The sequence below is a fragment of the Eleutherodactylus coqui genome, chromosome 6, assembly GCF_035609145.1.
Source record: "Eleutherodactylus coqui strain aEleCoq1 chromosome 6, aEleCoq1.hap1, whole genome shotgun sequence".
Classification (NCBI taxonomy): Eukaryota; Metazoa; Chordata; class Amphibia; order Anura; family Eleutherodactylidae; genus Eleutherodactylus; species Eleutherodactylus coqui.
In genome coordinates, this window is record NC_089842.1 from 115,507,448 (window position 1) to 115,518,084 (window position 10,637).

At 38.9% G+C, this 10,637-nt stretch overlaps 1 protein-coding gene across 1 annotated transcript; it reads left to right on the plus strand.

Annotated features, from left to right (window-relative positions):
- Positions 1-1,431: 1,431 nt before the first annotated feature.
- Positions 1,432-8,608, plus strand: LOC136632499 (nicotinamide N-methyltransferase-like). The gene is made up of 3 exons (XM_066607428.1): positions 1,432-1,627; positions 1,794-2,001; positions 4,714-8,608. The coding sequence occupies exons 1-3, from the start codon at positions 1,483-1,485 to the stop codon at positions 5,156-5,158; spliced, it is 798 nt and encodes a 265-aa protein (XP_066463525.1). The 5' UTR covers positions 1,432-1,482; the 3' UTR covers positions 5,159-8,608.
- Positions 8,609-10,637: the final 2,029 nt, after the last annotated feature.

Sequence of the window (10,637 nt, forward strand, 5' to 3'; positions counted from 1 at the left end):
CGGATACTCTCAGCACCAACCACAACCTACTCTCTCATAAACTTCTCAAAACATATTGCACCTTTAAGGGGATAACCTCTAAAATATATAATACACTCATCCATAATAAAGAGATCCCCTCCTATATCCCCAGCTGGGAGAAAGACACTCTCTCAAGAGGAAACCCAAACTATTTTAAATAACTCACATTCAAGCTCATTCTCAGTAAAATACCAAGAATTGGATTACAAAATAATTTCCATGTGGTACAAAACCCCAGAGTTGCTCCACAGAATTGATCCGAAATATCCCTCGACCTGCTGGAGATGCTCTAAAGCAGTGGGATCTCTCTCACATATTTTGTTCTCGTGCCCATCCTTAACCTCCTTCTGGCATGAAATACATAAGATTCTAAAATGGTTTCAAAGTTAAGCTCACACCCAAGCTGCTTCTACTAAACATGTTTCTCATGAGGCCGCCTGAAGGGAGAAACCCACTACTCCCATTTCTTCTAGATGCGGCAAAAATTTTAATACCGAGACATTAAAAAGATGTAGACCCCCCAACATTTATAAATGGTTGAACGAAGTTAGCCTAATAAATAGCTTTGAAAGAACTAGATATCTGCAAGAAGGAGATCCAGAAAAATACTTTAAAATTTGGAATAAGTGGAACTCCTACAGGAACAAATAATCCTTCATTTAGGATTGTAGTAGCCAACCAACTTTACCCCTTTAATTCAGTGTTTCACATGCTACCCCCCTTCAATTTGGATCATAAAGCAAAATCTACAGAAGATTGATTCTGTTACCCCCTTACCTCCCCCTCTCCCGTTCTTGACACCGTTTCCATATTTCTTTCCTTTTCTTTCACCTTGTATTTTGTTTTATTTTTATTGTTTCATAGCTAAACTGTTACTGCTAAAACTATATGAAGACAAACTGCTGTATGTCATATTTTTCTGCACCCCCCCCCCTCTTTTCCTTTCTGTACCCAAGTTAATACTATAAATAAAGAATTTAAACAAAAAAAATGTATAAACTTGATATCGACAGAATTGTGCTAATCTAGAGAATAATGTTATCACATTATTTATTTTGCACATATAATGCTGTAGAAATTAAATTAAAAAAACAAATGGTAGTACTCCCCCCCACTTTCCCTGAGAATAAAATAATAAAAGTTATACAATACATTAAATGTACCCAAAATTGATGCTTTTAATAAATATAACATGTCTTGCAGAAAACAAGCCCTCATATGAAAAAGTTATGGTTCCAGGAATTTGATGTTGAAAAATTAGTTGGTTCCTTAAGGCACAAACAGGCTTAATCCCTAAGGGGTTAGGACAATTGTAAATATTATTTTATGTAATACAACCACCCTACTGCTTCTCTATTGTTATTGTTTAGTCTTGTAAATAATAGAAATACTGTATAAAAGGCTCATGAAGGCACATTTAAACCACTAGCTGCTAGAAGAGGAATCCTGTCATACAAAAGAATGGATGCGTCAAAGCCAAAAGTCTACCATAAGGATGGAATGAACACCAGAAGCTTTCTACAAACTTATTGTGATAGAGACACTGGATTTGGGGAAGAGAATTTAAACTTCATTATGAAGAAGATACATGATTCATTGGCTGCAGGTTTGTATCTACATTTCCAGAATAAATCATAGGAGACATTTTGTCTACAGTCAAAAATTATAATTATGGATATCAGATTATAACACTTCAGTGGAGACTTGTATGATCTTAAAACAACTCATTGACTACTGATACTGATTTGTGCCTTTGTCTTTTTTCTCTACAGGTCATTTCAAAGGTAAAACTGCCTATGATTTTAGCGTTGGCTCCATTATTCATCAACTATATACAGTCAGTGATTACTACCCAGAAATTACAATACTAAAACTGAATGACGCTTGCATTATGGAGCTGAACAAGTGGCTGGCCGTGCGTACTGGGGCTTTTGATTGGTCTCACACACATGATTATGTGAAAGGACTTCACTGCACAAGGTAAGATACTAAAACAAATCATATTTCATCCAGAGGAAGCTATGGTGGACTGCATTCTACTTTCCAGCGCAGAATGCCGAAAATGAAGGAAAACCTGTTGAAACCGAAACTTGCTGTTTTGGTCTCAGTTTCAGTAGATTTGTAAAATTGTAGAGGCAGCTTTATTCCAGGGGTTCCACCAGGGGGATTTAGGACACAAACCATGACAATACCACCGAACACAAGGGTAAACATGATGAGAACAAACCCTCAGCTGTATGGTAAAAACGTGATATGAACATAACCTTATGTTTATGAGGAGGTCTCAACTTTTCCTCAATGACAGATGTTGGAGAAAAGAAATATCAGGCTGTTGGATTTCAACATGCATGATCCATTTATTCTCATGGAAATTAAGCTGCTACCTAAGGTATTTGGTAACAGCGTATTCCCTTCTCCCCTTCAAGAACACATGATTGCTCTATTGATCTTTCATGTTTATTTGATGGAGGTCAGGAAGGTTCATGCATGAATGGAATGGAGGTCATACATGTATGCAGCCACTCCGTTAATTTCAATGGGAGACTGAAGATTGCTGAATACTTGTACTTGGTAATTTCTGGTGCTCCTATTGAAATGACCCCAATTCTTGTGATCAGTGACGGTCTCAGCAGTTGTGCTTTCACCCATCCTATAGTTATCCTTTTAATACTAATCCATGAAGATGAGTATTTTGAAGGGTCCTTGGACAAAAATAAATTTTTCCAGAACTACACTCCTTGCTTGCCTTTTTACATTTTAATATATTGTGTAGTTGTGCAATTTTTTTTTTTTTTAAAGTAAAGTTGTGTTCATCATTTTGCATTCAGTACCCCATAATAACAAGGGGAAAACAAAGTGTTATAAATCTTTGTAAATTTTTTAAAAATGAAAAATTATTTGACATTGACATAAGTATTCAGACCCTGGACTCAGTACTTAGTTGAAGTACCTTTGGCAGCACTTACAGCCACCAGTCTTCTTGGTATGATGACATAAGATTTGCACACATGGATTTGGAGGTTTTCTGCCATTCTTCTCTGCAGATCCTCTCAAAGTAAGGTTGGATGGTGACTGTCTGTGGACATGCATTTTCAGGTCTTTCCAGAGATGTTCAATTAGGTTCCAGTCAGGATTCTGGCTGGGACACACAAGTAGATTCATAGAGTTGTCTCTAAGCCTCTACTGTGTTGTCTTAGTTGTGTGCTAAGAATCACTGTCTTATTGGAAGGTGAACCTTCTGCCCAATCTGAGATTTCTTGAGCTCTGGAGCAGGTTTTCATTAAGAATATTTCTATACTTTTATCCAGTTAGCTTTCCTTTAAACCTGATGAATCTCCCTGTCCGAGCCACTAAAAAACATTCCTGCAGCATAGGGATGGTATTAGGCAGGTAATGACATGATGGATGACCTTCTGGAAATTTCTCCCATCTGCACACAGGATTTTTGGAGCTCACACAGAGTGACCATTGGGTTCTTGGTCATCTCTATTATCAAGGCCCTTCTACCCTGAATAATTAGTTTGGTGATTTGGCTCATTTTAGGAGGCGTTATGGTTGTTCCAAACTTCTTCCATGTAAGAATTATGGGGGCCACTGTGTTCTTGGGATCTTTCAGTGCAGTAGAAAGTTTTTCTAGCTTTCTTCAGATCTATGCCTCCACACAATCCTGTCTCTGAGCTTTACAGGTAGCTCTTTCCTACACATGGCTTGGTTTTGGCTCTGATATGCATTAAAATTATTCCCAATTAACAGAATTTACCACAGGTCAACGCCATTCAAGATGATCAAGAGAAATGGGAGGCCCCCAGAGCTAAATTTCAAATGTCATACCAAAGGGTATGTCAATTCAACATGATAGCTTTCCATTTAAAAAACAAACAAAAAAACAGATTTCTAAAAGTTTGTCATCATGAGGTATTGAGTGCAGAATGATGGGGAAAAATTTGTATGAAAAGTGAACTAATGATCAGTCAGTGGAAATGTTTGCATGCAGTTATTGCTGCAGAAGGGGGTCACACCATATACTAAAAGCAAAAATTTCTCTATGTTTGACATTGACAGATATCGTATTGGATAATTTTCCTCAATAAAGGACCAAGTCATATCTTTGACAATTTTTTTTTATTTGCTTCTCTTTTTACATTTAAGACTTGTGTGAATGATGTAATTTTAGGTCAAGTTAATGCAAAAAGGTGGAAAATTCTGAAGGGTTTTCAAACTTTCACAAGCATGTTATTCTGGGAGCACTGTGGCTGACAGCCAAAAGCTGGAACTAAGAGTCAAAAAACTGTTATTATGCAAATACTGTAACTCGTGCTTTTGTGAGGGCACTCAGACAGGCACTGCTGTGTGGGCACTATGACTATCATTTTCATAGGGGCTTTATTACTAGGGCTTTAAGTGTAACCTGTACATGAGGTTGTGTCTCTGATCTGACACAAGTCTGCACATTGCCCTGAATACTGAGGCATTTACATCCTGCTGAGCATTAAATCTCCTTTTTTTAACCCTCATCACTGCCATATGTCATACTTTGAGCCTCATATACTTTGTGGACTTTAGGGGTATAGCTGTTCCATTTTATTCAACAGCCATCCAAGGTGCATGGTTATCTTACAGCTCCGTCCACAGGAATAAAAGTAAGGGAAATTTAATATTTATTCAGTTTCTTAAAATATCTTATCTTTTCAGTGATCAAGAAAATCTTAATAAGGAAGAAAATTTGAAAACCTGCATTAAGCGGATTCTGAAATTTGATCTCCAGAAAGCTAACATCACAGACCCGGAGGTGCTGGAACAAACCGACTGCATAATCACAGGGTGGTTACTGGAGTTAGTCAGTCAAAACCAAAATGACTACACCAAAAATTTCCGGAGTTTAGTGAAGTTTCTTAAACCTGGAGGCCTGCTAATTCTTCTTGGGTGTTTAAATGCTTCATATTATAAAGCTGCTGAAGACAGATATCACATCTTTACCTATGATTACTGTTTTTTAAGGAAAAACCTTGCCAATGAGGGATTTAAGATTGACATCTGTGAAGTGTTAGAAAGTAAAATACAAAGTGATCTCACCGATTACAAACAGCTTATTGTTATCCCTGCTATCAAGGAGTGTATGGTGTCTAAACTCCCCTAAACTACTGCAATTCATAGACATTAATCATACATCTAATTTATTGCAAGAAAAATAAATTTCAAAGCAATCAAATGCCATAAGACATATAAAGTAGATGTGGGGGACAACATTTTACTTAGAGGGATTATATGAGATTAGATTTATAGCTAATAAATCTTCATTTGTATAGCGCCAACTTATTTCGTAGCGCATTCGAGTGCACAGCGGGCCTCAATCGGAACAGGGTGGGGAGGTATGCAGACAGGAAATGAACATGATGAGCATAATTTAAGGGTGGGGACAAGATCAGGGGAGTTGGTATTCATCTTTGAAAAGGTGAGTCCTCAGGGCACGTCTGAAATTCTGTGTATCAGGGATTGTCCGGATGTCTTAGGGTAGAGCATTCCATAGGGTCGGTGCTGCTCTGGTAAAATCCTGGAGGCGAGCATGTGAGGTTCGTATTAGGGGGATGTCTAGTCTGACTGTGTTGGCAGAGCAGAGAGCTCTGGCTGGGTCATGTATGGACAGAAGGGAGGTGATGTGCGGTAGTGCGGCACCATGGAGAGCTCTGTGGGTGAGGGTGATGAGTTTAAATTGAGTTCTGTAATGTATGGGCAGCCAGTGCAGTGACTGGCATAGTGCAGAGGCATCTAAAAAGTGGCTGGATGGGAAGATGAGTCTATCTTCCATGTTTAAAATGGATTGTAAAGAGAAGAGTCTGTTGCATGGAAGGCCAATAAGCAGTGAGTTGCAGTAGTCAAGCCGGGAATGGATGAGGGCAACAATGAGTATCTTTAGCATGTCCATGGTCAGGAATGGCCTAATTCTTTGCAATATTCCTTAGGTGCAGGTGGCATGTTTGGGACAGCGATTGGATGGAGGCTTTGAAGGAGAGGTCCTAGTCCAGTATGATCCCGCGGCAGCGAGCATGCTGTATGGGGGGATATGGTGGTGCCAGCTACTGATATGGGGATGTAGGGAGAATGTCGGCTGGTAGAGGGTGGAAAAATGAGAGGTTAAGTTTGAGACAAAGGGAGGACATAGTGTTAGAGACAGCGGACAGACAGTCGGATATGTTTTGGAGAAAAGGTGCAGAGATGTTACGGGAGGAGGTGTATAGCTGGGTGTCATTAGCGTAGAGGTGGTATTTGAGGCCAAATCTGCAAATGGTTAGTCCAATTGAGGCTATATAGATAAAAAAGAGAAGGGGGTCAAGGACTGAGCCCTGGGGAACCCCGACAGAGAGGGGAAGTGGAGAGGAGGTTAAGTCAGCAAAAGAGATGCTAAAAGAGCATTCCGTAAGATAGGAAAAGAAATAGGATAGAGCAGGCCGATAGACTGGAGCATAGCAAGGCCGATAGAGTGGAGCATAGCAATGAGGAGATCAGGGTTGACAGTATCAAATGCAGCAGAGAGGTCGAGGAGGATTTGTAAGGAATAGTCACCTCTCGACTTGGTCATCATCAGGTCACTTGACACTTTTGTGAGGGCGGTTTCAGTTGAGTGGAGGGGCAAAAAAGGACTGAAGGGGGTCGAGGAGTGAGTTTTCAAGGAGAAAGCGAGTTAGGCGGTTATAGACAAGGCGTTCAAGTAGTGTAGAGATGAAGGGGAGGTTAGAGATTTCACGACCTGATAGTTTACCTGCCAGTTTATAGTTGACAGGCAAAACTGCTTTGAAATACTATATCTCTTTCATGCCCCCTAAAACAGCAACAGTAAAGTGTTAGAAAAGAAAATGCCCCCACCCCTCATAAAAACAAAAGCCAAATATTTTTTCATTGTTTTAATTCCTTAAAATATTTCCCCTGAAAAATGTCTAAATATATTTTCTGAGGGCTACAATCACAGAAGCGTGCTTTTAGTGGATAATAGGCATGTGTAAATATTGTGTCTATTAGAACCAATGGTTTCCTACGGAAGCATTTATGTGAAGGAATTTTAGATGCACAAAAAGGGGCAAGATAGGACATACAACTGCAAAGCTCGTATCTAAGGTCCATACTGTGAGAAAAAATAGGTCCTGACCTATTTTTGGGGGAGCTATGCACGAGTTACTATGGACTTCTCTGGGAGCTGGCTTAACTTGCACTACGCAGCTTCCCATCGCAGGAATGGGCAATTTTACTGCTAATTAAGCTTGAGAATTAATAGCTGGAAATCACCCATTAACGCAATTTTTGCACGGGCAATATGCAAATTTTTTAGCGCTGCTATTTGAGCACTAGAAGCACACTTCTGTGAAAGAGGCCTAAATTCTATCATATATGGGGAACCTGGTTGTCTAGCTCCTATTGTACGCCTGATTAATTATAAATTCTCACCCTCCTTTAATTGATATCCAGCTGTTTTTTTTATATACTTTCTGGTGTGCTATTTTCGTACATTCTCTACATGAGGCCTTATTCACATGGGGAGCTAGGTGCGCAAAAATCATGCACATAAAAAACACTCAGCTATTAAAACTAATGGTTTCCTATGTGAAACTTCAGATGAAAGAATATTGGATCTAATAGCTGCATGTTTTTAAGTGCATGATTTTTGTGCGCATAGCTTCCGCGTGAATGAGCCTTTAAAGATGATTGCTTGACTGGTTGTATTCTGTTTTAAGATTGAAAACTTTAATAAATGCCAATGAAACAAACAGTGAAATAAAGAAGTGTAGATATAATTGCAATTAAATATGTTTTATAAATATACTTATAAACAGTAAATTCTGAATTGGATAACATACAGTTATGAGCACAATATAAGATCACCAAGTGTCAGATTTATTATAACAAAGAACTTACATAAGTGGCATGGAAAAATGGGAAGTTAGATGAAATGTTTATTTCATGTCCTGGTGAAATTTCTCACCATGCTTAACTAAGTAACTGCATCTCACCAGGACCTGTATTGTTAGACAATTTTGTAAATGAAGCCAATGGTTTTAATGGTCAATATACTGTAATAAAATGGTACAATATTGAATATCCTACTTTCTGATGATGTATATAACTTTATTATCTTGCTTTTCAGGCAATTTCGTTTGCCATATTTGGATTCAGCATCACGAATATAAGCAAGAACACTGATTACATGTGAAAATATACCTTTGTAGCAGTTTTATCACTAAATTATGAAAAACTAAAGGACAATTGTTCAGTATAAGCACTGCCAGCAACTGGAAGACGAATGATAACACTGGCCAACACGTATTTTTGTGCAGAGCATTTGATAGCTGATATATATTTTGTGTGCTGATTTCAAATATGCCATCCATTTCTCACTATAGGCACCAAGTGACTTTTATTACCCTTTTCCATATTACACATATAATCGATATAATTTAAAAAATACCGTACAAATTTGTGTTATTTTCTACAATATTGTGATGCAAATAACAAAACAAAGTGGACTATGTAACAATTTATTATTCCAAATAATGAAAATTAAACCATAAATGAAACAGACATTAGTTTAAGAAACTTCTTTTATGGGACATTTGTGAATGAACTTTGGTAGGAGAGTCTCTTTGCAACTTCCCACAGTAATCTGCCATCATCAACGTTTATGACATCATCCCTGATAACGATCTTCCATGGTCCTAATGTCTTGGTGAAATCTTTCACCTTGTTCTTAGCTGAAGTCACCCAAATTATCTGGAAAATGGTCCAAGTGGCTGTGAAGGTAGTGAACCTTAATGCTCATATTACATCCAAGATCTCTGTAATTATTAAGCATATGGTTTACTAGCAAAGCATAATTTGGTGCTTTGTGGTTGCCCAAAAATTTTTTAGCAACCTGAACGAATGACATCCATGTACTGCGCTCAACATTACTCATGGAGTCGACAAAGCCAATATCATTTATAAATTGTCTAATTTGTGGGCCATTGAAAATGACAGCTTTTAATTTTTCTGTACTTAGGTCAGGCATTTTCCTATATATATTGAAAGCATCGTCCATCATAATCAAGAGCCTTCACAAACTGCTTTATAAGACCTTTATGTGAAGTGTGAGCAGGATTATTTTGTCTCTTCCAACCAATGGTTCTTGAATCTAATTCTTTTCACCGTCAACTATGTTCTCCCTCACAGGCCACTGTCTTTTCACCCAGTGGTCTTGTTTGGCCCTACAGTCCCAAAGGCACATAAAACACGGATATTTTGTGAACCCACTTTGTTGGCCTAATAGGAAATTGACCATTTTTATATCAACACATATATTTCATTGATGTTTATGATAGTGTATCTTCTCCAAGACCAAGCCATGGTTTTGTATTCTTCTTTCATTTTGGTGGTGTGGGCAATTAGTATTGAGTAGAGATGAGCGAGTATACTCGCTAAGGCACATTACTCAAGCGAGTAGTGCCTTAGCCGAGTATCTCCCCGCTCGTCTCTAAAGATTCGGGGGCCGGCGGGGGGTGGGGAGCGGTGAGGGAGAGCGGAGAGGAACGGAGGGGAGATCTCTCTCTCCCTCTCTCCCCCCGCTCCCCGCCGCAACTCACCTGTCACCCGCGCCGGCCCCCGAATATTTAGAGACAAGCGGGGAGATACTCGGCTAAGGCACTACTCGCTTGAGTAATGTGCCTTAGCGAGTAAACTCGCTCATCTCTAGTATTGACCCATATATGTTTCTATTGTTAAAAAGAACACACTTCAAACTGCACTTTGAACTGTCAATAAATAGACGCCAATCATCAGGAACATAGACGATGTCTCATGTTTATCATGAGTCTTCCAATATTTTTACAAAATACAAGATTGTTTCCTTCACAGAAAAAAATCTTTTTCCCTCGTACGGTAGAATGTTATTTTTGTTCCATGCTCAAGTACATTATTGTCGTTCAATCGAGACACTAGTAATTCAGCAGCTTCTTTTGAAAGGCTAAGGTCTCTGATTAAGTCACTCAACTCACTTTGATTAAAACGTTCGGGACATGTTGAACTTTCGGCATAGTTACTGTCACTGCCATGCTCTGTATCATAATGAACATCTGAGGTAGTCAGTTTATCCTCTGAAAGATCTGGTAACTCATGAAAAGTAGGAATTGGTACATCATCTGAGTGTGGAAGAGTGCGTGTTGCAGAGGGTAAATAAGGATATGTCCACTTGATACTCACTTTACAAAAATAACAGTCATCAATGTGGTTTGCTTGTTCCCTCCACACCATCGGCACACTGAATTTTATGCTTCTTCTTTTCCCATTACTCCACTGTCTTAAGTGTTCAACACACAGTTTGGATACAACATGTGGAGTCCAATTTTTGTCTTGATCACCAAGTCTGATATAGGTGTTCTATTTTCTTGTAGGGTATATTCTCCAAAGATGTAGCAAAATACATTTGGGTGATTTAAACAACTTCTCTGACTGGAGGAGGCCATCCTGTGTATAAACGTTCAAACAACACCACCACGAGCATACTGCTAAGGGGAGCAGGGGTTACAATTCCTTCCCGGCCCTTGCAGTCAGGGGGCCTAGTGGACACCCGTGGTATGGAGATTGCACGCTGAGTA

Coding starts and splice junctions, on each gene's coding strand:
- LOC136632499 (XM_066607428.1), top strand. CDS start 1,483: ATGGATGCGTCAAAGCCAAAAGTCTACCATAAGGATGGAATGAACACC. Junction 1,628..1,793: donor ACATGATTCATTGGCTGCAG/GTTTGTATCTAC, acceptor TTTTCTCTACAG/GTCATTTCAAAGGTAAAACT. Junction 2,002..4,713: donor AAAGGACTTCACTGCACAAG/GTAAGATACTAA, acceptor TTATCTTTTCAG/TGATCAAGAAAATCTTAATA.